This window comes from Salvelinus fontinalis, chromosome 14, assembly GCF_029448725.1.
Source record: "Salvelinus fontinalis isolate EN_2023a chromosome 14, ASM2944872v1, whole genome shotgun sequence".
Taxonomy (NCBI): domain Eukaryota; kingdom Metazoa; phylum Chordata; class Actinopteri; order Salmoniformes; family Salmonidae; genus Salvelinus; species Salvelinus fontinalis.
Genome location: NC_074678.1, coordinates 20,087,528 through 20,114,811, shown reverse-complemented (window position 1 = coordinate 20,114,811; position 27,284 = coordinate 20,087,528). Strand labels below are relative to the sequence as shown.

At 42.4% G+C, this 27,284-nt stretch overlaps 1 protein-coding gene across 2 annotated transcripts; it reads left to right on the top strand.

Annotated features, from left to right (window-relative positions):
* The first annotated feature begins 16,547 nt into the window (after positions 1–16,547).
* LOC129811164 (regulator of G-protein signaling 21-like) lies at positions 16,548–19,224 on the top strand. 2 transcript variants are annotated; one of them, XM_055862363.1, is made up of 5 exons: positions 16,548–16,720; positions 17,245–17,314; positions 17,414–17,484; positions 18,203–18,369; positions 18,557–19,224. In XM_055862363.1, the coding sequence occupies exons 1-5, from the start codon at positions 16,654–16,656 to the stop codon at positions 18,731–18,733; spliced, it is 552 nt and encodes a 183-aa protein (XP_055718338.1). In that variant the 5' UTR covers positions 16,548–16,653; the 3' UTR covers positions 18,734–19,224. The 2 variants fall into 2 exon arrangements, with proteins under 2 accessions (XP_055718338.1, XP_055718337.1); XM_055862362.1 differs by having other exon boundaries at positions 16,550–16,720; positions 17,393–17,484.
* The last annotated feature ends 8,060 nt before the right edge of the window (positions 19,225–27,284 follow it).

The window sequence follows — 27,284 nt, the reverse complement described above, 5'->3', positions numbered from 1 at the left end:
TTGCACCTGTACACAGCCCATCTGTATATAGCCCACCCAACTACCTCGTCGCCATATTGTTATTGATTTTTTTGCTCTTTTGCACCCCAGTGTCTCTCTATTTATCTTCTGCACATCTATCACTCCAGTGTTTAATAATTGCTAAAATGTAATTATTTCGCCACTATGGCCTATTTATTGCCTTACCTCCCTAATCTTATTACATTTGCACATACTGTACATAGATTTTTCTATTGTGCTATTGACTGTATGTTTGTTTATCCCATGTGTAACTCTGTGTTGTTTGTGTCACACTGCTTTGCTTTATCTTGGACAGGTTGCAGTTGTAAATGAGAACTTAGTCTCAACTGGCCTACCTGGTTAAAAAAAGGTGAAATAAAAAATACATAAAAAAACATCTGTTGTCTTGTCATGTAAAATTGTAAAATACTTTTCCTTTGTCTCGTTTGTGTCCGTGAATATGTGTCACACCCTGACCTTAGAGATCCTTTTAATGTCTCTATTTTGGTTTGGTCAGGGCGTAGGGGTGGGCATTCTATGTTTTGTGTTCTATGTTTTCTATTTCTGTGTGTTTGGCCGGGTGTGGTTCTCAATCAGAGGCAGCTGTCTATCGTTGTCTCTGATTGAGAACCATACTTAGGTATCCTTTTCCCACCTGTGTTTTGTGGTTAGTTGTTTTCTGTTTTTGTGTCTTCACCAGACAGAACTGTTTTGTGTTGTTCTATTTTTGGTTATTTTGTCTCAGTGTTCAGTTTTAATAAAGAAAACATGAACACTTACCACGCTGCGCTTTGGTCCACCTCTTCTTCAACAGACGATCGTTACAATATGTCTGGCACAATGGCACCCACCCTGCCAGTCTGTGGCGAGAAGACGATTCGAGAGAACAAGTACAGAAACAGCAAAGACTGTGTTGATCAGGGGTATTGTTAGGGTTGTTATGGTGACCTTATTAACGCCACACCGGCGGTTATAAGTCATGACCGCAGTCAAATTCCACATGAATGTTTATTGAAGGTAACTAGGCTTCTCCAAGCTCTAATGATGCTGGTGGTCATTAATAGCCTACCAAACTTGCTAACTGCCTGATATTCAGCAATCTAATCATTTGTCCCTCTAATCATTCTGACATCAATGCAAATGTAATAAAAAATCTAATCAAACACTTCATGAGAGACCATGAGCTTATGTTGCACAAGATTTCTATAGGCTACGTAATTGCATGAGAATACTGAGTTTTGATGGCCTCTATTAAAAAGAGTAGGATCCCATCAGCTTTTTATAGGCTAGGCCTACTATATTTATTGATCAACTTTCCTAATATTAAGCACATTGCTTATCTTTACAACAGGAGCATAGGCTACCTGGCTGGCATGAAAATGAACTACAGGAAAAGCGTCCTCCATTCGCTATTTAAGTGCATTGATGACATGTATGATAATGGTCTTTTGTACTACTTTTGTACTATGAGGGATAGTATATTGACATAGACTAGTGCTTTTGCTGTTCGTTAGGCCTACTCATCTTGTTGGCTGACGAAAAGAAAATGTGGACAGTTCTTCCAACATCTTCAATATGCGCCTCGGAATTCGATAAGTAGGACAAGCGCAGTTGTGTGGTTCCTCAATTAAAAGTTTTGAGATTATGCCGCGGGATTTAGAGGTAATTTGTGGTTTAGTATGTTACCCTGCGTCACTGCTTCATTGCTCCAGACCACTGCAAGGGGGAGTTAGAGCACTGATTATGCTGTTGCAAGCTGTAAAAACATTTGTCAGGCGGAGAACGACCTGTTTAAGTTATATGAGCAAAAAATATTCAATTCTATTTGGAACGGCACCCTCTGGGAAGAATTAAACTTGGTTAATCTTTCATAGTATCCGTTGAGTTTTTTACTCTGAGAATTAGAACCTAACAGAATGGCAAGCCAGACAAAATTAAAAGGGCCTATTGTCTCACCCCATGTTCAAGAATGGCCTTTTTCCCTTTATTCAGATTACAACTGCTCACTTTCCATTATTTGAAAACAAAATCATCTCCAAAATATCATTATTTTTTAACAAGGACTTGAAAATGAGATTGTGAACTCTGCAAACAACGTTTCCACTCTGAGAATGAGAATGGCAAATGTCTGTAATTAATACATTCCTTGAATATATTGGAATAGAAAAGAAGCCATCCATCCACCCATTATGAGCTATTAGCAGGACAATAGACTCTTGCCAAGAAGGAGGGTAGGGGGAGAATTGTATCATCAATTTCTCAAGCCAAAACGTCTTGATTGCCTTTTTTGCTTGTACTCTAGGCTTGGCAGAGTTACAGATGAATGTTTTCATTTGATGCCAAACAAGTTCGATCGGGTTTAAATCAGGAGACCTACAAGTAGAGATTAAACAAATATTTGTAGATATATTGTAGGTCTGCCGTAAGTGTTGTAGGTATATTATTTATTTATTTTTATTTAACTTTTATTTTACAACATTAAGGTCTTGTCATGCCCTGACCTTAGATATCTCTGTTTTTCTATATATGTTGGTTAGGTCAGAGTGTGACTAGGGTGGGTACGCTAGTTTTTGTATCTCTAGGGTTTTTGTATGTCTAGGGTTTTTGTATGTCTAGGGTTTTTGTATGTCTAGGGGTGTTTTATGTCTATGTTGGCCTGATATGGTTCCCAATCAGAGACAGCTGTTTATCATTGTCTCTGATTGGGGATCATATTTAGGTAGCCATTTTCCTCGTTTGTGTTGTGGGATCTTGTCTACATTGAGTTGTCTGAGTGCACACCTGTAGCGTCACGTTTCGTTTGGTTGTTTTGTTAGGTGAGTTTCAGTTGATAAAATTTATGTGGAACTCTACTCACCCTGCACCTTGGTCTCATCTTTACGATGATCGTGACAGGCCTACTTACTCTGCTGGCATCTTGACCCAGTTTATGCCCTCATTTGCAACGCAAACCCAGACAGCAGTGTGTTTTGGTCCGAGCAGACCCTTTTCTGGCTTACAGACATAGCTTACAGCTTCTTTCTATGGTGCTACCCATTCCAGGGTTAGGAATGTAACCACCAGAGGACTTGAAAATGAGCCGGAGCTGAGAGGATCACCAAAACCTAACCTGTTAGGGGCTATAGGGGGCGTTTTGGAAAAACTGGAAAATATGTGCAAATTTTCAAACGGCCTCCTAATATATTTTTGCTCTTACAATATGCATATTGTTAATACTATTGGATAGAAAAGAGTCTATAGTTTCTAAAACCGTTTTAATTTTTTCTCTGAGTGGAACACAAGTCCTTTGGCAGCACTTTCCCCGACCAGGAAGTAAAATGCAAGATGTTTATGCTCGCTTCAACGCTCTGCCTATACATGGTCATGCCACCTATGACCCGAAACACACCTCGTACGCCTTCCTCTGGGTGTCAAGAGGACGTCAGAAGAGAAATCTTGCGTTTATCTTGTTCTGACGTGAAATAAGACCTATTTCTTTGGCGTGACCGTCAATTTCAGGAAGTCAGAAGCGCACGACTTGGGAGAGATATCATGTTTTGTTTTGCTGCCGTTTCTGATGTGAACTATCTCCAGCTCGGATTTGATTTGATAAATGAGACCATGTCATCGTAATGTATGTTTTTTCAATATAGTTTAATCAGATTAGTTGAATTTTTTCGGGAGTTTTGCCGTGTTCCGTAATGTTTCCTTTGTTTACGTTGGAGAGATCCATGCCACTCGACTAGTACCCCTGCTAAATGAAGATGGAAAGTTGCCATTCTGAATGGATTGAACGACTCTTCTGGACTAAGGACAACTTGATCAACATTCTGATGAAAGATCAGCCAAAGTAAGACCAAATTTATAATGTTATTTCATATATCTGTCGTGCATGTCAACTGGTCGCGCGCGCCCAAGTGTGTCTGTCTGGCGTGGCTATGCTAATTTAGCGCTACATTTAGTTTTCGATGTAAAACATTTCATAAATCGGAAATATTGTCTGGAATCACAAGAATCCTGTTTTTCAATTGCTGCACAGTATGTATTTCTCAGAAATGTTTTATGAGGAGTAATTAGGTATTTGATGTTGGTGTCTGTAAATGTTATGGCTGCTTTCGGTGCCATTTTTGAGTGTAGCTGAAATGTAATTTATGATTTATACCATAAATATGCATATTTTTCAAAAAAAACATATGCTATACAATAAATATGTTATCAGACTGTCATCTTAGGAAGTTGTTTCTTGGTTAGTGGCTATATATATCTTAATTTGGTCGAATTTGTGATAGCTGCTGATGGAGTAAAAAACTGATGGAGTAAGAAAAGTGGTGTCTTTTGCTATGGTGGTTAGCTAATAGATTTACATATTTTGTCTTCCCTGTAAAACATTTTAAAAATCGGACATGTTGGCTAGATTCACAAGATGTCTGCCTTTCATATGCTGTATTGGACTTGTTAATGTGTGAAAGTTAAATATTTTAAAAAAATGTATTTTTTGAATTTGCCGCTCTGCCTTTTCAATGGAGTGTGGGAGGAGTGCCGCTAGCGGCACCCCTGTCCTAGAGAGGTTGTATTTTGGTTTTAGTGCATTTTCCTAAAAATAAATGTATATAGTCTATCAAAGTGTAGGCATACTGTGTAATAAAGTCAATAATTGTGTACTAACAATGTGAACGTGTATTTGCAGAGCATGCAACCATACCGACAACCATCCGTGGGGCTGGACAATGGGCAGCACCGAATAAATGCATGGTTCCACAGAATACCAACTGGGATGGACCCCGAGGCAAATGTGGCTTCTTCATCAACATCATTATGCTTTCGTTAATAAAATAATGGTAAAAATACTCTTTCAAAATGCAGATGTTTATTTCGTTATAGATCCATAACTTATTTTTTTACTTATTGTGTACATAATGTTGCTGCTACCATCTCTTATGATCAAAAATTACTTCTGGACATCAGAAAAGCGATTACTCACCCCGGACTGGAAGAAACAGTTTTCCTTTAACGAGTCCGACGAGAAGGATATCCTGCTTTCAATGGAACAGGCCCAGATCCACGGCTTTTGCGTGAAGAAAAGATGCCGGAAAAGGGGCCTCTTTTCCTTTCGAAAATCCTGAGGCAAGCGAGTAAACTCCCACTGCCTTCCATTCTTCTCGCTAACGTGCAATCATTGGACAATAAAATGGAATGAACGATTATCCTACCAACGGGACACTAATAATTGTAACATCTTATGTTTCACTGAGACGTGGCGGAACGGAGATACGGACAATATAGAGCAAGCAGGATTTTCCATGCACCGGGAGAACAGAGACGCTACCTCTGGTAAGACGAATGGTGGGAATGTGTGTCTTTGTCAACAGCTGGTGCGAGATGTCTAATATTATGTATTATTTGTAGCCGTCTATTTACCACCACAAAATGAAGCTAGCACTAAGACCGCTCTCAACCAACTCTATAAGGCCATAAGCAAAGAAGAAAATGTTCACCCAGAAGCAGCAATCCTAGTGGCCAGGGAGTTAAATGCTGGCAAACATGAATCAGTTTTACAAGATTTTTACCAGCATGTCACATGTGCAACCAGGGGGGAAAAAAATCCTAGACCACCTTTACTCCACACACAGAGATGCATACAGAGCTCTCCCTCACCCTCCATTTGGCAAATCTGACCATAATTCTATCCTTCTGATTCCTTCTTACAAGCAAAAACTAAAGTAGGAAGTACCAGTGACTTGCTCAATACGGAAGATGTCAGATGATGTGGATGCTACACTACAGGACTGTTTTGTTAACACAGACTGGAATATGTTCCGGGATTCATCCAATGGCAAGTAGCCTAGTGGTTAGAGCATTGGACTAATAACTGAAAGGTTGCTAGATCAAATCCCTGAGCTGACAAAGTAAAAATCTGCCATTCTGCCCCTGAACAAGGCTGTTCCTAGGCTGTCATTGAAAATAAGAATTTGTTCTTAACTGTCTTGCATAGTTAAATATAAATAAATTGAGGAATACACCACCTCAGTCATCGGCTTCATCAATGAGGACGTCGTCCCCACAGTGACTGTACGTGCATATCACAACTAGAAGCCATGGATTACAGGCAACATTCGCATCGAGCTAAAGGCTAGAGCTGCCGCATTCAAGGAGCGAAAGACTAATCTAGATGTTTATAAGAAATCCTGCTATAACCTCAGACAAACCATCAAACAAGCAAAGCGTCAATACAGGATTAAGATTGAATTGTACTACACCGGCTCTGACGCTCATCAAATCAAATTTATTTATATAGCCCTTCTTACATCAGCTGATATCTCAAAGTGCTGTACAGAAACCCAGCCTAATACACCAAAACAGCAAGCAATGCAGGTGTAGAAGCACGATGGCTAGGAAAAACTCCCTAGAAAGGCCAAAACCCAGGAAGAAACCTAGAGAGGAACCAGGCTATGAGTCCTCTTCTGGCTGTGCCGGGTGGAGATTATAACAGAACATGGCCAAGATGTTCAAATGTTCCTAAATGACCAGCATGGTCAAATAATAATAATCACAGTAGTTGTCGAGGGTGCAACAAGTCAGCACCTCAGGAATAAATGTCAGTTTGCTTTTCATAGCCGATCATTAAGAGTATTTCTACCACTCCTGCGGTCTCTAGAGAGTTGAAAACAGCAGGTCTGGGACAGGTAGCACGTCCCGTGAACAGGTCAGGGTTCCATAGCCGCAGGCAGAACAGTTGAAACTGGAGCAGCAGCCCGGCCAGGTGGACTGGGGACAGCAAGGAGTCATCATGCCAGGTAGTCCTGGGGCATGGTCCTAGGGCTCAGGTCCTCCAAGAGAGAGAAAGAAAGAGAGAAAGAGAGAATTAGAGAGCGCATACTTAAATTCACACAGGACACCGGATAAGACAGGAGAAGTACTCCAGATATAACAAACTGACCCTAGCCCCCCGACACATAAACTACTGCAACATAAATACTGGAGGCTGAGACAGGAAGGGTCAGGAGACACTGTGGCCCCATCTGATGATACCCCCGGACAGGGCCAAACAGGAAGGATATAACCCCACCCACTTTGCCAAAGCACAGCCCCCACACCACCAGAGGGATATATTAAACCACCAACTTACCATCCTGAGACAAGGCCGAGTATAGCCCACAAAGATCTCCTCCACGGCACAACCCAAGGGGGGGTGCCAACCCAGACAGGAAGATCACGTCAGTGACTCAACCCACTCAAGTGACGCACCTCTCCTAGGGACGGCATGAAAGAGCACCAGTAAGCCAGTGACTCAGCCCCTGTAATAGGGTTAGAGGCAGAGAATCCCGGATGTGGCAGGGCTTGAAAACTATTACGGACTACAAAGGGAAACCCAGACACGAGCTAACTGCTTTTATGCTCGCTTCGAGGCAAGCAACACTGAAGCATGCACGAGAGCACCAGCTGTTCTGGATGACTGTGTGATAACGCTCTCGGTAGCCGATGTGAACAAAATCTTTAAACAGGTCAACATTCACAAAGCCGCTGGGCCAGACGGATTACCAGGACGTGTACTCAAAGAATGTGTGGACCAACTGTTGAGTATCTTCACTGACATTTTCAACCTCTCCCTGACAGAGTCTGTAATACCTACATGTTTCAATCAGACCACCACCAGACCTCCTCCAGGCTGGCCTGCCACACGGGCTCCCAGCCGACCCTGGCCTTTGTGCAACAACACTTTTGGTGGCTTACCATGGTGTCATGACTGTCCTGATCCGGTCAGGTTACAGGAGACCACAACCCTACAGATTATCTCTCACCCCCAACAGAGGAGGAGAGATCTAGGGGTATGAAGATGTGGGGGTTTTATGACCCCTCACCCCCATGGTAAATCTTAGGCCACAGACAAATCCTTTGTCCTCTCACTGTGGAGAACCAGCCTCAGAACATTAAACATGCAATAAACGGACTTTGGAACAATAGTTTCCGTCAGCCACAATGGTGATCATGACGATAGATGGAATATTGAAATTCATGTCATTTTTGTTTTGTTATTAAAGGTTAATAGATGGCGTTATTACGAAAACATTGTAACTTTAAGAGTTTTCCTAGTATATACTTGATGTTTATACATTGTATGTTGTGTGGAAAATGTCCAAATCAAAGAGAATGTTTTGGTAAAGATGAAATGTGAAGTTGTCTAAAATTGCATTTGAGTCATATCTAGACCTTGCCTCTTAAGGAATGATGGATGGAGCTAAATATAGGGAAATTCTTGAGGGAAACTTGTTTCAGTCTTCCAAAGATTTGAGACTGGGATGGAGGTTCACCTTCCAGCAGAACAATGACCCTAAACATACTGCTAAAGCAACATCCGAGTGGTTTAAGACGAAACATTTAGATGTCTTGGAATGGCCTAGTCAAAGCCCATACCTCAATCCAATTGAGAATCTGTGGTATGACTTAAAGATTGCTGTACAACAGCGGAATCCATCCAACCTGAAGGAGCTGGAGAAGTTTTGCCTTGAGGAATGGGCAAAAATCCCAATGGCTAGATGTGCCAAGCTTATAGAGACATACCCCAAGAGACGGTGAAAAGGTGACTCTACAAATTATTTACTTTGGGGGATTGAATTGTTATGCATGATCAAGTTTTCTGTTTTTTTTTGTCTTATTTCTTGTTTGTTTCACAAGAAAAAATATTTAGCATCTTCAAAGTGGTAGGCATGTTGTGTAAATCAAATGATACAAAACCCCCCAAAAAATCTATTTTAATATCAGGTTGTAAGGCAACAAAATAGGAACAATGCCAAGGGGGTGAAAACTTTCGTAAGCCACTGTATAGGTGGACCTGTTTCTTTGTTAACCGCTTAACTGCTCAATACATAATAGCCGCATGTGCGCACTCCCTCAGAAATAGTTTGAAGAAAATACCCATTCTATTTTATTCAGCTTTGTTCAATTGTATTCTTCATACTATAAAATAATATAAAATAATGCCATGGAACTCTAAGCAAATCTTGTCTGCTAAATGAACTAGTAATGCCCACAGCCATATGGCAAAGCCAGATCAGTGCCTAATATAAGGACAGGTGAACTATTCTGTTCTTCTTAAATATATACAGTTGAAGTCGGAAGTTTATAAACACTTAGGTTGGAGTCATTAAAACTCATTTTTCAACCACTCCACAAATTTCTTGTTAGCAAACTATAGTTTTGGCAAGTCGGTTAGTACATCTACTTTGTGCATGACACAAGTCATTTTTCCAACAATTGTTTACAGACAGATTATTTCACTTATAATTCACTGTATCACAATTCCAGTGGGTCGTAAAGTTTACATACATTAAGTTGACTGTGCCTTTAAACAGCTTGGGAAATTCCAGAAAATGATGTCATGCTTTAGAAGCTTCTGATAGGCTAATTGGAATCCTTTGAGTCAATTGGAGGTGTACCTGTGGATGTATTTCAAGGCCTAACTTCAAACTCAGTGCCTCTGGGCTTAACATCATGGGAAAATCAAAAGAAATCAGCCAAGACCTCAGAAAATAATTGTAGACCTCCACAAGTCTGTACAAACAAAAGTATGCAAGTATAAACACCATGTGACCACGCAGCCGTCACACCACTCAGGAATGAGACGCGTTCTGTCTCCTAGAGATGAACGTACTCTGCTGCGAAAGTGCAAATGTTATTTTATTTATTTCACCTTTATTTAACCAGGTAGGCAAGTTGAGAACAAGTTCTCATTTACAATTGCGACCTGGCCAAGATAAAGCAAAGCAGTTCGACACATACAACAACACAGAGTAACACATGGAGTAAAACAAACATACAGTCAATAATACAGTAGAAAAATAAGTATATATACAATGTGAGCAAATGAAGTGAGATAAGGGAGGTAAAGGCAAAAAAAGTCCATGGTGGCGAAGTAAATACAATATAGCAAGTAAAAAACTGGAATGGTAGATTGGGAAATGGAAGAATGTGCAAAGTAGAAATATAAATAATGGGGTGCAAAGGAGCTAAATAAATAAATAAATACAGTAGGGGAAGAGGTAGTTGTTTTGGCTAAATTATAGATTGGCTATGTACAGGTGCAGTAATCTGTGAGCTGCTCTGACAGCTGGTGCTTAAAGCTAGTGAGGGAGATAAGTGTTTCCAGTTTCAGAGATTTTTGTAGATGTACATTTTTGTAGTTGTAAATCAATCCCAGAACAACAGCAAAGGACCTTGTGAAGATGCTTGAGGAAACAAGTACAAAAGTATCTACAGTGGGGCAAAAAAGTATTTAGTCAGCCACCAATTGTGCAAGTTCTCCCACTTAAAAAGATGAGAGAAGCCTGTAATTTTCATCATAGGTACACTTCAACTATGACAGACAAAATGAGAAAAAAAAAATCCAGAAAATCACATTGTAGGATTTTTAATGAATTTATTTGCAAATTATGGTGGGAAATAAGTATTTGGTCAATAACAAACGTTTATCTCAATACTTTGTTATATACCCTTTGTTGGCAATGACAGAGGTCAAACGTTTTCTGTAAGTCTTCACAAGTTTTTCACACACTGTTGCTGGTATTTTGGCCCATTCCTCCATGCAGATCTCCTCTAGAGCAGTGATGTTTTGGTGCTGTTGCTGGGCAACACGGACTTTCAACTCCCTCCAAAGATTTTCTATGGGGTTGAGATCTGGAGACTGGCTAGGCCACTCCAGGACCTTGAAATGCTTCTTATGCCCGGGCGGTGTGTTTGGGATCATTGTCATGCTGAAAGACCTAGCCACGTTTCATCTTCAATGCCCTTGCTGATGGAAGGAGGTTTTCACTCAAAATCTCACGATACATGGCCCCATTCATTCTGTCCTTTACACGGATCAGTCGTCCTGGTCCCTTTCCAGAAAAACAGACCCAAAGCATGATGTTTCCACCCCCATGCTTCACAGTAGGTATGGTGTTTTTTGGATGCAACTCAGAATTCTTTGTCCTCCAAACACGACGAGTTGAGTTTTTACTATTTTGGTTTCATCTGACCATATGACATTCTCCCAATCTTCTTCTGGATCATCCAAATGCTCTCTAGCAAACTTCAGACGGGCCTGGACATGTACTGGCTTAAGCAGGGGGACACGTCTGGCACTGCAGGATTTGAGTCCCTGGCGGCGTAGTGTGTTACTGATGGTAGGCTTTGTTACTTTGGTCCCAGCTCTCTGCAGGTCATTCACTAGGTCCCCCCGTGTGGTTCTGGGATTTTTGCTCACCGTTCTTGTGATCATTTTGACCCCACGGGGTGAGATCTTGCGTGGAGCCCCAGATCGAGGGAGATTATCAGTGGTCTTGTATGTCTTCCATTTCCTAATAATTGCTCCAACAGTTGATTTCTTCAAACCAAGCTGCTTACCTATTGCAGATTCAGTCTTCCCAGCCTGGTGCAGGTCTATAATTTTGTTTCTGGTGTCCTTTGACAGCTCTTTGGTCTTGGTCATAGTGGAGTTTGGAGTGTGACTGTTTGAGATTGTGGACAGATGTCTTTTATACTGATAACAAGTTCAAACAGGTGCCATTAATACAGGTAACGAGTGGAGGACAGAGGAGCATCTTAAAGAAGAAGTTACAGGTCTGTGAGAGCCAGAAATCTTGCTTGTTGGTAGGTGACCAAATACTTATTTTCCACCCTAATTTGCAATTAAATTCATAAAAAATCCTACAATGTGATTTTCTGGATTTTTTTTCTCATTTTATCTGTCATAGTTTAAGTGTACCTATGATGAAAATTACAAGCCTCTCTCATCTTTTTAAGTGGGAGAACTTGCACAATTGGTGTCTGACTAAATACTTTTTTGCCCCACTGTATATCCACAGAAAAATGAGTCCTAAATCAAAATAACCTGAATGGCCGCTCAGCAAGGAAGAAGCCACCGCTCCAAAACCGCCATAAAAAAGCCAGACTTTTGTTTGCAACTGCACATGGGGACAAAATCGTAATTCTTGTAGAAATGTCCTCTGGTCTGGTGAAACAAATATTGAACTGTTTGGCCATAATGACCATCGTTATGTTTGGAGGAAAAGGGGGGATGTAACGGCTGTCGTTGGTGGTAGAAGGTAAGGACCAAGGTGCAGCGTGGTAAGTGTTCATGATATTTAATAATAATCAAAACTGAACATTGAATAACAAAACAACAAAGAAACAACCGAAACAGTTCTGTCTGGTGCAGACACTCAAAGACTGAAAATAACCACCCACAAAACACAATAGAAAACAGGCTACCTAAATATGGTTCTCAATCAGGGACAACGATTGACAGCTGCCTCTGATTGAGAACCATATCCGGCCAAACACAGAAATAGAAAATTATAGAAAAACTAACATAGACAACCCACCCAACTCACGCTATGACCACACTAAAACAAAGAAATAACAAAAGAACTAGGGTCAGAACGTGACAGTACCTCCCCCCCCCCCCCCCCCCCCCCCAGGTGTGGACTCCAGCCGCAAAACCTGAACCTATAGGGGAGGGTCTAGGTGGGCATCTGTCCGCGGTGGCGGCTCTGGCGCTGGACGTGGTCCCCACTCCACCATTGTCTTAGTCCGCTTCAGTAGCGTCCTTTGAGCTGCGACCCTCGCCGCCGACCTTGGACTGGGAACCCTAATAAATGGGCCCACGGGACTGAGGGACGCCTCTGGACTGAGGGGCAGCTCCGGACTGAGGGGCAGCTCCGGACGAAGGGGCAGCTCCGGACGAAGGGGCAGCTCCAGACTGAGGGGCAGCTCCGGACTGAGGGGCAGGTCAGGACTGAGGGGCAGGTCAGGACTGAGGGGCAGCTCCGGACTGAAGGGCAGCTCCGGACTGAAGGGCAGCTCCGGACTGAAAGGCAGCTCCGGACTGAGGGGCAGCTCCGGACTGAGGGGCAGCTCTGGACTGAGGGGCAGCTCAGGACTGAGGGGCAGCTCAGGACTGAGGGGTAGCTCAGGACTGAGGGGCAGCTCCGGACTGAAGGGCAGCTCCGGACTGAAGAGCAGCCCCGGACTGGCGGGCGGCTCCGGCAGCTCCTGACTGGCGGGCGGCTCCGGCAGCTCCTGACTGGCGGGCGGCTCCGGCAGCTCCTGACTGGCGGGCGGCTCCGGCAGCTCCTGACTGGCGGGCGGCTCTGGCAGCTCCTGACTGACCGGCGGCTCTGGCAGCTCCTGACTGACGGACGTGGCTCGATGCCCTGACCACACTAAAATAAAGAAATAACAAAAGAACTAGGGTCAGAACGTGACGGGGGAGCCGAAGAGCACCCTCCCAACCGTGAAGCACGGGGGTGGCAGCATCATGTTGTGGGGGTGCTTTGCTGCAGGAGGGACTGGTGCACTTCACAAAATAGATGGCATCATGAGGGAGGAAATTATGTGGATATATTGAAGCAACATCTCAAGACATCAGTCAGGAAGTTAAAGCTTGGTCGCAAATGGGTCTTCCAAATGGACAATGACAAGCATACTTCCAAAGTTGTGGCAAAATGGCTTAAGGACAGCAAAGTCAAGGTATTGGAGTGGCCATCACAAAGCCCTGACCTCAATCCTATAGAAAATTTGTGGGCAGAACTGAAAAAGCATGTGCGAGCAAGGAGGCCTACAAACCTGACTCAGTTTCACCAGATCTGTCAGGAGGAATGGGACAAAATTCACCCAACTTATTGTGGGAAGCTTGTGGAAGGCTCCCCAAAACCTTTGACCTAAGTTAAACAATTTAAAGGCAATGCTACAAAATACTAATTGAGTGTATGTAAACTTTTGACCCACTGGAAATGTGATGAAATAAATAAAAGCTGAAATAAATCATTCTCTCTACTTTTATTGAGACATTTCACATTCTTAAAATAAAGTGGTGATCCTAACTGACCTAAGACAGGGAATTTTTACCAGGATAAAATGTCAGGAATTGTGAAAAACTGAATTTAAATGTATTTGGCTAAGGTGTATGTAAACTTCCGACTTCAACTGTACATATTTTTTCGTGTTATGTTTTTTTAGACCTGTCTAAAATAAATAATGTATGTATTGTGATGGTGTAGGCTATATAGATTTTTTTACTTTTTAAAATGTAGATGTTCCCAAGGTCCAAGGCTTGTAGGCTATGTAGGAAGCCACGAGATGCTAAATGTGTTTATGTTAATTAACGGTAAATTACGGTGACACCTGTAGTTATTTGTTTGACAATCACCGGCTGACAAAATTTCATGACAGCCACAGCCCTTTGTACTGTACAGCGGCTCTGCATGGAACTGTTATTGTGGGGTGAGCCTGCAGTCAGACTGGTGTTATTGTGAAGGGACACAGACCCACGGAGACCGCCAGATCACTCATTACACACCTATAGCCGGAAAGCGGCAGCAACCCAGGCAGACCAAACAACACATAAAATGGGAACCCAGACAGAGTAAAGGTAAAACCTTTGTAAGTAATAACATTGATGCTCTCATTGTGCCCCCCCCCCCCCCCCCAAACCCAGATGGTATGTCCTGCCACAGAGACACAGAGCCAGAGAGCCAAACACTAAGGCCATGTATCAGTGGTCCTGGGCGCCGTCCTCCCAGCTGAGCTTTTAACATGAGCAACAGCGACCCACAGCCACTCTGTGCAAAGCAAACCCCCTTGCCAAAGGAGAGAGGAGAGGAGAGGGAGAGAATCCTAGTAGAGACAGAGCTCCCCACAGTGGCTGATGGTATGGTGGTCATGGGATATCATCTTGGGATGGGGTGATGCATTCAATCAGGTACTGTACTGTACACCAAATGGAAAAAGAGAGAGACAGAGAGAGAGGGGGGGGGGGTAGAGGGGGATATTGTTGTTATTGTAACATTGGAAGTGAACAGGGGTTTCTCCCTGTAAGCTGTGTGGTCAAATGCTAACTAGGGTGTAGTGTTGCCACAGAGTAAACAGAAGAGAGGAGATGAAGGCTGCTGGCTAGTCAACTCTCCAATCAGTTTGGCATGGTAATCACCATGACTCCTTGTGAGAATACAAATCAAATGAATTAGATATGAACATCCCAGTCCTATTTCTCCTCTCATGAGAAGAATTAATTAAGAAAATAATAATTCAATTCAAATCGCTTGTTCGTATCCCCTGTCTCTCCATCTCGTTCTGTGTCTCTCTATTTTTCCATCTTTCTCAATCTCCCATTTTCTCCCAATGGAGAGAATGAATTCGAGTCAATAGAGAGAGATTTAATCAGAAATCATTGCAATGTTATGATTTCCCTATATAAAATAAAACATGTATTCAGTATGCATGGAGAGCAGTGTTACTTGTTCTAAACAGGAGATGAGCTGAGCCAAACTACTTCAGGTAGTCTCTTTTGCCTCTGTAAATAGCTGGAAGTTTACACACTGTTTATCTAAAAGTGTCTAAGGAGATATAGGCTACTCAGGGATATCTTTCTGTTTACATTTACACTTGTGAAATCTTTGTTTAGCATTGTAGCTCATTTAAAAATCTCATGTTTGTTGATGCACTGTCATAAAACATTCACTATTTACTGCAGGTATCTGCTTTAAGACTATAGATGTTGTATATTTTACAGGCATTATTTATAACTGATACATGAGTCATTCCCCGCTGGCCCACACATCCTCTTCAGTGCACAAAGGTCAATAAATAAAGGTAAACAAATTAATTCATCACAAGCCTCAACAGGACAGAAATTTCTCACCTTGTGAATGGATGAATAGAGGGAGGTTGGCTGGGAGATGAAAGGCTGTTTCATTCAGCTTGGCCAAAGCACTGAGCCCAATGAATAAACTGGCCTTCACCTGCCATGGCATTAGTTCACAGGGAATTAATGCAAGACAAATAGGAAAAGGGCTAAGCCAGGTTTTATATCTGCTCCTGGACACAGACCAAGTAAAAGGCCAGGGGAAACCACAGAACAGGGATGGCCAGTAATGGTTATGGAGCACAGCAGTGTGTACAGGCTTTTGTAAGACACCTGATACAACACTAGCCACCTAATATATGCTCTTAAAAATAGTCCATCTTTGGTTGAATCAGGTGTGTAAGCGCTGGGCTGAACAAATACCTGCATACATTATGGAACATGGCACAGAGGCTCAGGGGAGGGAATGATCAGATCTGCCAGGTTTTGCAGCAGTGTTTTACAGCACCTGTTCTCATTCTCCTAGCTGGCCCAGAGCGTCCTGCTGAGGGTCCATAAATCAGTCGTCGGTACTGGAGAGGGGTGGACAGGTAGAGACACTCTGCTGTCTCTGTCCCTGTTACTGTCAGTCGTCTCGTTTTGCTCACTACACTGCCAGTTGTTCTGTCATCAGTAATTTTCAAAGCTGGGGGACGACAGTGTCTGTCTCAGTCCCCCCCCATTTGGCAGAGATAGTGGTGTCTCCCTCCCTTCCTCCTCTCCTCTGCTGTCTGACTTCATAGGAGAGTGATGGGTGAAGAGTTTGTCGTTGAACTGGGTCAAACATCTCTCTCTGATTTTTCAAGCTTCCCTGATTCCCATCCTAGGAATTTCAAAGTAAAAAAGCACAATAAAAACTCTGAGTCACCTCTTAACCCTCCCATCTGCCAATCCTCCTCCCAGTCCAACATGTGGATACTTGTGTGCTCTAGCCAGAGGGGAATAGCAAACAGGGGAATATAATAGGGAAGTCTAACTAGAACTGGGAAAAACATCAGAAGTTGTTGAGCATATATATGAGTGCTGATCTTCAGGACGAACAAACTCTGCTTTTCAGGGATATTGTAATCATATGCATACATTGTAAGTATTAGCTTTGAGCTTTGCTTTGGCTGTATAGAGAAATAGAGAAATGCTTGTGACATGACCACTCCTTTCACATTCCTTTCATTCCGTACTTAACATGGTTGGTTGACCTACAGTATATTGGTTTGCTTCAGTTTTTGCATTTCTAGGCACAAATGAGTTATGCTTCATTGTAAGTGGTTAGTAGTTCATAGATAGGTAGTCTCTATTCACATTTGTGTATAAATAAATGTTTGATACAGAACACTGCTCATGGATGATTGGTCAAAAATAATTTTTCTCTGGCTAATACTTATTATCGATTAATGAATCAATAATCATAATGGATGGCCAGTGTCTTCTTAAACGGCTGCAGATTCTGACTGCTGAAGTTATGACATTTCCTGTTTCTGTCCCATAATTCATAGCGAAACTGGCCAGTTGCTGTTCTGCTTTTGCATTTTTTGGGCAAAAAACATCTCTGACTAGACAGGCTTCCTGTGCTCTCTGTTGCCTCTGTCTTTCTTTCTCCCTCATTTTAGATCAGCTGTTTCCATCATCACTCTCTCATGTTAGAAGGTCTGATATCAAGCGAAGGGGCATGTACAGGAAGTAAGTCAACATTCTGTTCTGTATAAATGTAAACCATTTGAAAATCATCATCCTCAAAAAAAATTTAAGAGTCTCTAGGCTTTTTTGTTGTTTTTGTAGGGCCCCCAAGCCCCCCATCGATGAAGTTGTGTCATGGCGACAATCCCTGAAAAAACTTCAGGAGTCTAAAAGTAAGACAATGTACTCTTCTTTACTCTCTCTCTCTCTACTACTGTTGATACTGTTGATTGGTACTGTTGATACAGTCCTACCAAAACATGTGCAGGGAAGTGTTACCAGTATAAGCCTAAAGTCATTGGAACAGGGGGGACAAGCTGGCTGTCGTTGTACATATTTTGTCTTGTGTCGATTAGAGTCAGTTCTCCAGCTGTGATTTATATTAAGCAATTAGTGTGAGTAATGCAGTTTGCTGTTTGTTTGTGTTCCCAAAAGACTAATGAAAAATGGCACACCTGCATGGCTTCATAAGTAGGCTAAGCATTTTGAAAAGGAACAGTAGGCTACAAAGGACAATTATTCTCCCATAGGACATCTGCAATGGTTCACTCACATCTTAAACATGTTTTATGACATTGTACATGTTTTTTTAGGCAACAAAAGTTATTATATTGTTTGCTAATTTATTTGCATTGGTCAGCAACTGTAAATGTCCCATTTAAAAATGGAAGCCCAGAACATCTGCTGGTGAGCTTGAAAAAGCATCTCCTTGTCAATAACTCCCTGTCAATTTCCTGAACCAGTTTGACAACTTTGTGGGCTAGCCTGCTCTCTCTAACTAAACCTGTGTTCTGCAGGTCATGGTCAGTGGCCATGCTTACATGTATGTGCCTGCCTGTGTGAATGTGAGTCTGTTTCACACCATCTCCTTTTTATGTCTCTACCGTGTAGCAGGGCAGCTGGCCTTCAGAGAGTTCCTGAGGACAGAGTACAGCGAGGAGAACATCTTGTTCTGGCTGGCCTGTGAGGAGTACAAGACCATCACCACCAGCAATGAGATAGCTATAGCAGCCAAAAGGATCTACACAGAGTTTGTACAGGTCGACGCTCCCAGACAGGTACGTAAAGTCATCAGAAGGAATGGTGTAGCTTAATCTTCTTTCCCCCTCTCTCTTTCTTTCATTTATTTTTTTAATCGTTAGCTCTCCCCCTCAAGCTGTCTCTCAATCATTCTGTCTGTGTCCCTCTCTCTGTCCAACATGATGGCTACACAAAGGCAATGTTTCATTCATTACTCAATTCCAGATAAACATCGACTGTGGGACCAGGCAGGAGATTACAAACAGCATGTCTCAGCCGACCCTGAGCTGCTTCGACAAGGCACAGAGACTGATATACAAGCTGATGAAAAAGGACTGTTATCCCAGATTCCTGAAATCTGAAATCTATCAAGGTCTTTTAGAACCATCAGAAGCCAGCTGAGATTCCAGAACCAGGTGGAGAATAATACCTGTTAACAACCAACAGTCTGTGGGTTGACAGGGATTCAACTCTCTCCGCTCTAACTAGCTGCCCATGTTAGTTCAGCATGGTTTAACTCTGGGCTGGAGCACAAAACACAGGACCCATGCTCTGTAGTCTCTCTAATAATAGTTCATCATCTAGCTCAGTGGCTCCCAATCGTTTTCTGAGGTGTGGCCAACCAAAATATTTTCAACGTAAGGTGGGATACTCTCCATATAAATATGCTAATATTATAGATAATAGATATGATTACAAATGTTATACAGTACTGACTTTATTTAGAGTATAAAGCATTATGTATGTTTTATAACTTATTATTATCCATTGATTATCAATTGATTATTACTTTTGACTGTAATAATTCATGGTATTCTCCTGATGTCTATGAAAACTAGGATATGTCAGACCTGCCATTAAAGCCATGAAAAAAAGTTTCAGTCATTTTTTTTTATTTATGTGTTGTTTCTGTCTATGACAGGAATTCAATAAGCCAACCCAATGCAATGTTGTGTATGCGGGTGTATGTCATTAGGATTCAGAAAGCCAATCCAACACAATCAGTGCAGCATCAGCTGAGGTCATAGTCTCTTTCTCTCAGTCGTACCCTCATGTTGTTCCTCTTTATCTCTCAGACCCAGAGCAACCCCAAACACTCTGTTCCCTAGGCAACCAGGCCAGTGGGCCATCTTTGAGACCTCTCTCATGTGTGTTGTGTTTGGTCCCATCTCTGCCTCTCTCTTGTGTGTTGTGTTTTCACACATTGTACAGTGGGATTTCATGTTGTTTACAGTTAAATTGACCTCTCGGTATTATATGTAACACCAGTCCAGGCATGTATAGTTTCTCCCCAGCAACGTCTGTGTATGCTATCCCTGATGCAGTGAAAATAATAATACTTTTTAAAAAATGAAGTAAGCTTTATGCAACATCTTTCTGAGTATGGACCCATCACACCTTTTATATCTCCCAGCAGGAGGCCATGTACTCTAGAAGGATCAACCACCTGCCTCCACTCCAACACACCATCTTCCCTCCACATACAGACCCCCACAAGGATATACACCTGGCATCTTCCACTTGTAAACATAGACACAATTAAATGTAACGCATACCAACCTGCTCTAGGATATGATACCATGTTCATTGCTTCCCTCAGTGAGTCCCACACATCCACACACACATAGGCACTTTAATTGTGTTTCCGGCCAAACGTATACAGTTGCAAGAAAAAGTATGTGAACTCTTTGGAATGATCTCGAATTCTACGTAAATTGTTAAAAAATGTCACAACAGTAGACAAACACAGTGTTAAACTAACAACACACACATGTTTGTATTTTTCTTGTCTATATTGAATACATCATTTAAACAATCACAGTGTAGGTTGGGAAAAGTATGTGAACCCCTAGGCCAGGGGTCGGGAACCTATGGCTCCCGAGCCAGGTGTGGCTCTTTTGATGATTGCATCTGGCTCGCAGATTTAAAAAAAAAAAAAAAAAAAAGTGAGATTTATTTTTTATTTTTTTATTTTTTTATTATCCCCTTTTCTCCCCAATTTTCATGGTATCCAATAGCTAGTAATTACTATCTTGTCTCATCACTACAACTCCCGTACGGGCTCAGGAGAGACAAAGGTCGAAAGCCATGCGTCCTCCAAAGCACAACCCAACCAAGCCGCACTGCTTCTTAACACAGCGCGCCTCCAAACCGGAAGCCAGCCGCACCAATGTGTTGGAGGAAACACCGTGCACCCGCCCCCCTCGGTTAGCGCGCACTGCGCCCAGCCCGCCACAGGAGTCGCTGGAGCGCGATGAGACAAGGATATCCCTACCGGCCAAACCCTCCCTAACCCGGACAACGCTAAGCCAATTGTGCATCGCCCCACGGACCTCCCGGTCGCGGCCGGCTGCGACAGAGCCTGGGCGCGAACCTAGAGACTCTGGTGGCGCAGCTAGCACTGCGATGCAGTGCTCTAGACCACTGCGCCACCCGGGAGGCCTATTCTCACTTGTTTTAATCCATCCATCGATTTTTCACTGCTCATGTCCTGTTCAGGGTTGCAGGAGCAATTGTCCATTATTTTAATTAAATGATACTGGCCTACATTGGCCGTTGCTAGGTAAAACAAGTAAACGCCTCCTTTTGAATCAGTGCTCGGTCATTAGCTCAAAGCTAACCCTTCGACGAAGAAGATGGCGAAAAGAAAAAAAGATGACGAGTATCGTACATTTCAGGACGAATGGACCGAAGAATTCGCCTTTGTGGAGAGAGCAGGTTCTGCGGTGTGTCTAATTTGCAATGACAAAATTACAAAGCGGCACATCGACAAATTCAGAGGCTTATTATACTGACATTTAGTTGAATTCACTTTTAAAATATATTATATGGCTCTCACTGAAATAAATTTCCAAATTATTTGCTTTCATGGCTCTCTTAGTCAAAAAGGTTCCCGACCCCTGCCCTAGGCTAATGACTTCTCCAAAAGCTAATTGGAGTCAAGAGTCAGCTAACCTGGAGTCCAATCAATGAGACAAGATTGGTTAGAGTTGCCCTCCAATATAAAAAACACTCACAACTTGTGAATTTGCTATTCACATGAAGCATTGCCTGATGTGAACCATGCCTCAAATAAAAGATATCTCAGAAGATTAAGATTAAGAATTGTTGACTTGCATGAAGCTTGAAAGGGTTACAAAATAATTTCTAAAAGCCTTGATGTTCATCAGTCTGTCTGTCCACCAATTGAAGGACAACAACCCAAAAAGAAGTACATCAACAACAGAATGGCTTCAACAGAAGACAATACGGCTTCTGGAGTGGCCCAGTCAGAGTCCTGACCTCAACCTGATTGAGATGCTGTGGCATGACCTCGAGAACGGTTCACACCAGAAATCCCAAGAATATTGCTGAACTGAAACAGATTTGTAAAAAGGAATGGTCCAAAATTCCTCCTAACCGTTGTGCAGGTCTGATCCGCAACTACAGAAAACATTTGGTTGAGGTTAGACTGTGATGGCACCCGTCTTATCGGCTCTTAACCAACCATGCTATTTTGTTTGTTTTTTCAAGTTTTTTGTAACTTTTTTTGTACATAATGTTGCTGCTACCGTCTCTTATGACCAAAAAGTGCTTCTGGACATCAGAACTGGATTTCTCACCTCAAACTGGAAGAAGAGTTATTCTTCAATGAGTCGGACTGGAGGGATATAATACAGACACCCGACCATGCCTAGATCCCGGAGAAGGAGAAGGAAACTGAGATTTCACGGAAAGAGATCAGGGTGCCTTGTGAGGATCAGGTGACAAGTGGCTAACCTGCCCTGACCTTCTGTTCTGCTAGCTAACATTCAATCGCTGGAAAATAAATGGGATGAACTGAAAGCACGTTTATCCTACCAATGGAACATTAAGAATTTTAATATCTTATGTTTCACCGAGTCGTGGCTGAACGACGACATTAAGAACATACAGCTGGCGGGTTATACACTCCATTGGCAGGACAGAACCACAGCCTCTGGTAAGACACAGGGCGGGGGCCTATGCATTGATGTAAACAAAAGCTGGTGCACGATATCTAAGGAAGTCTCGTGGTTTTGCTCGCCTGAGGTAGAGTATCTCATGATAAGCTGAAGACCACACTAGAGAGTTTTCATCTGTATTTTTCGTAGCTGTCTACATACCACCACAGACTGATGCTGGCACTAAAACCACACTCAATGAGCTGTATACCGCCATAAGCAAACAGGAAAACGCTCATCCAGAGGCGGTGCTCCTAGTGGCCAGGGACTTTAATGCAGGGAAACTTAAATCAGTTTTACCTAATGTCTATCAGCATGTCACATGTGCAACCAGAGAGGAAAAAAATTCGCAACCACATTTACTCCACACGCAGAGACATGTACAAAGCTCTCCCTCGCCCTCCATTTGGCAAATCGGACCATAATTCTATCCTGACCATAATTCTATCCTCCTGATTCCTGCAAACAAGCAAAAATTAAAGCAGGAAGTACCAGTGGCTCGGTCTATAAAAAAGTGGTCAGATGAAGCAGATGCTAAACTACAGGACGATTTTGCTAGCACAGACTGGAATATGTTCCGGGATTCTTCCGATGGCATTGCGGAGTACACCACATCAGTCACTGGCTTTATCAATAAGTGCATCGAGGACGTCGTCCCCACAGTGACTGTACGTACATATCCTAACCAGAAGCCATGGATTACAGACAACATTCGCACTAATCTAAAGGGTAGAGCTGCCGATTTCAAGGAGCGGGACTCTAATTCGGAAGCTTATAAGAAATCGCGCTATGCCCTCCGACGAACCATAAAACAGGCAAAGTGTCAATACAAGACTAAGATAGAATCATACTACACCGGCTCCGACACTAGTCGGATGTGGCACGGCCTGCAAACTATTACAGATTACAAAGGGAAGCACAGCCGAGAGCTGCCCAGTGACATGAGCCTACCAGACAAGCTAAATAACTTCTATGCTCGCTTTGAGGCAAGTAACACTGAAACATGCATGAGAGCATCAGCTGTTCCGGACGACTGTGTGATCACGCTCTCCCCGCAGCCGATGTGAGTAAGACCTTTAAACAGGTCAACATTCACAAGGCCACAGGGCCATTCGGATTACCAGGACGTGCACTACGAGCATGTGCTGAGCAACTGGCAAGTGTCTTCACTGACATTTTCAACATCTTCCTGTCTGAGTCTGTAATATCAACATGTTTCAAGCAGACCACCAGGGGTGCGTGCTCAGTCCCCTCCTGTACTCCATGTTCACTCATGACTGCACGGCCAGGCACGAATCCAACACCCTCATTAAGTTTGCTGATGACACAACAGTGGTAGGCCAGATCACCGATAATGATGAGACAGCCTATTGGGAGGAGGTCAGAGTGATCACATTGGGAGAATGTAATGCTGATGTTTCTGTTAAAACGCAGGTGGTTCTGCAATGCAACCCATCTGTTACTAAGGCTCTAAGCGTGTGTGTGTGTGTGTGTGTGTGTGTGTGTGTGTGTGTGTGTGTGTGTGTGTGTGTGTGTGTGTGTGTGTGTGTGTGTGTGTGTGTGTGTGTGTGTGTGTGTGAGCGAGCGAGCGATTAGCAGATGTTATAGTAACATAAGCATTTTGCTGCACCCACTGTCTCCTAACAATGCAGTAAAATGCCAAACAAGTACACAAATAATAAATAAAATAAATATATTTTTATATATCAAGAAATCAAGAAAATTGGGAACGAGTCTAATTAACAATACAAATAGCACTGTAACAGTAATCAAAATGCAATTTCTATGTATTTACAGCGGGGTAATTTACACAAGATCAGCTAGGAACGAGATGTACAGCAGTAGATTTATTAGAGTGAACTATGTCAAGAATCCAGTATATTCAGTACCAGTCAAAAGTTTGGACACACCTACTCATTCAAGGGTATTTCTTTATTTGACTATTTTCTACATTGTAGAATAATGAAATAACACATATGGAATCATATAGTAACCATACAAGTGTTACACAAAAAATACAAAATAAAGAAAAACCCTGGAAGGAGTAGGTGTGTCCAAACTTTTGACTGGTACTGTAACGGTTGTCATATTTTTCCTCGTCCTCGGATGAGGAGAGGCGAGAAGGATTGGACCAAAATGCAGCGTAGGTGGAATACATGATGATTTTAATAATAATAACGAAGACGAAAAATATACTTGAGCAAACTACAAAACAATAAACGAAGTCAACAGACCTGAACAAATGAACTTACATAATAACACGAAGAACGCACGAACAGGAACAGACTACATACACGAACGAAAACGAAACAGTCACAGACACGGAAGACAATCACCCACAAACAAACAGTGAGAACAGCCTACCTAAATATGGTTCTCAATCAGAGGAAACGTCAAACACCTGCCTCTAATTGAGAACCATATCAGGCAACACATTAAACCCAACATAGAAACACATAACATAGAATGCCCACCCCAACTCACGCCCTGACCAACTAAACACATACAAAAACAATGGAAAACAGGTCAGGAACGTGACAGGTACTGTAAATAAATATGCAGTGTGTTTAAACAGTGTAACTATAATACGATGTACAGTAAATGAAATGCAGTAGATGAAATATTAGAATGAGCTAGAATGAGTATGTTGAGAGTGCAGTAGGGTCCAGTGGTTTATTGTCTATACCATGGAATGCAGCGTTGGCTGTGTGAATGTGTGAGAGTTAGTCTGTGAGTGAGTGTGTGTGTGTTTGGTTGTGTTGTGTGCGTGTGTGTGTGTGTGTGTGTGTGTGTGTGTGCACGTGTGTGTTTGTCTGTGATAGCTTGTGTGTGTGTTTGTGATAGTGATAGTGAGAGTGAGTGAGTGAGTGAGTGAGTGAGTGAGTTAGTGAGTGAGTGTGCATCACCTGGTAGATGGCTAGTGATGGCTCTTCAACAGTCTGATGGTCCAATAGAAGCTCTCGGTGTTAGCTCTGATGCAGATGTACTGTCTCTTTCTGTCAGACGATGACCAAGTGAACAGTCCATGGCTCGGGTGACTGAGGTTGTTAATGTTCTTGTGTGTGCGTGCGTGCTTGCTTGTGTGTCTGTTTGTGGTATGTGCATGTGTTTCTGTCTAACTTCAGAAGAGAGAAAAGTTCTCTAACCAAGACGACGTCTGTTATTTGGAATATGAAACTTGAAGACAGAACATTAATAAGACAGTAGGGTTCTAAACGAGATGAGACCAGTGACACAGTAACATTTACATAATACCACAGCATCCCACGGATACAGCAGGGATTTAGGTCTCTACAAGACATACTATTGCATAAAAATAATCTGTTCCTCTGTCTATCTCCCTTTCAGGGCTGGGATGAGAATACAAATCTGCCTGAGCCAATACAAAGATTGGATCAAAGCAACATAAACAATATCTCTGTCAATTATAGGACAGGGCATTGTTTGGGCCTGAAGAAAAGACAATAACACAGCATAATATATTTGGAAACAAAGAAACATGACTTCAAGTTCCAAGTGTAAAGTGAAGTTTTAATGTGGTAGTTAAAGGTGACATTACATAGAGAAACACTATTTTGTCTTTATTCCTTTAAAACCTGGTTACATAAACAGGCAGGGACAGACAAAAACACTGTGAAATCTCACAACATGGTAGAGACTTCATGCCATGCTAATCACATGTCCCTCTGGGTTGGCAGAGGGACAGGGACATTGGGAAGAAGGATAGTTCTAAAAGCCTCTCAGTCATCTCTTGGTGTGTCTGAAAATATCTGAAACCCTACCTCTTCCTACCTCTTCTGAGATTATCCCACAGCTCTCCCCCATTTTACTATGATATCTTACAACGGTCCTGAACCTCCCTATTTGTAACATTCCACTGATATTGCCTAAAAATAAATACTTTACCCAAGACTATAATGATATTTCCCATTGACTATCGTGGTTTTTCAGATCCCCTAACAATACAGTTTGCAGGTCCATCTGAAATATTATGAGATAGTAAGTACTATTCCTGGACCTGACTCCAAAAGCGAGCCATCGATGGACAGTACCAACAAATATGTTCTATGGATTCTGTTTAATTTAATCCCATCCCATCCCTGTTCTGATAGACCCCTGTGATGGCTGGGTGCTGATTTGGGAGACAGACAGGGAGGGGATAGAGGTCGTGAGGCCCCAGCAGGTTGGCCTTCTCTGGGTTGCAGAGGAGAAGAGATAACTCCCTGGGACTTTGGGTCTGGTAAAGTAGCAGCGGAAGAACTCACGTAGGGAGGGAGATAAGGTGTCTGAGACTCTGCTGAGTCCCACAAATTGTCCCTGGTCCTGACTGGGAAAGGCTGAAGTTCTTTCACAGCTTACCTCCTGCAGTAGGGCTTTCTGCACTCTAATACCAAGCATTTAATGTTTAGAAATGGGTTTCTTACATTATCTGGGAACATACCTTATCCCTAGTTCCTTCTGAACACCCCATTCTGAACACACACACACACACGCACACACACTCCTCACCTCTGATTCCCTCACCCCAGATGCTGCTTTGACAGTAAAGGTTAACAGTTCAGTATATATGATGAAGGGTATGTTCGGAAAGTCAGTATTTGAGGAGAGTTAGATTCAAATTTTTCAAATGAAATTATTTTATCATATTTGCTCCCTTCTCAGCATTACTCTATTACTGAATGTACAGCTCGGTTTCCTATTAATATCCACTAGATGGCAGCAAAGAAGCCATTTCAAATGCACCATGTAACAGAAGCAATAACTTTTTCTGAACAAATGATGAATTATGAGTCAAAGTTTCAAAGAGAAATTCAAATTCATGAGCAAATGAACCATGGACCAGCTTAGTTTTTAAAAATATATTCTTTATCTCAACCTACACATTTAACAGGGCCCTATGCTATTGTTTCTGAATAATGCCATTGCATAAACTCTTTCCACTTTTGTGAACAAGTGAACCAAGTCTCTAGTCCTTGCAACCACACTGTAGA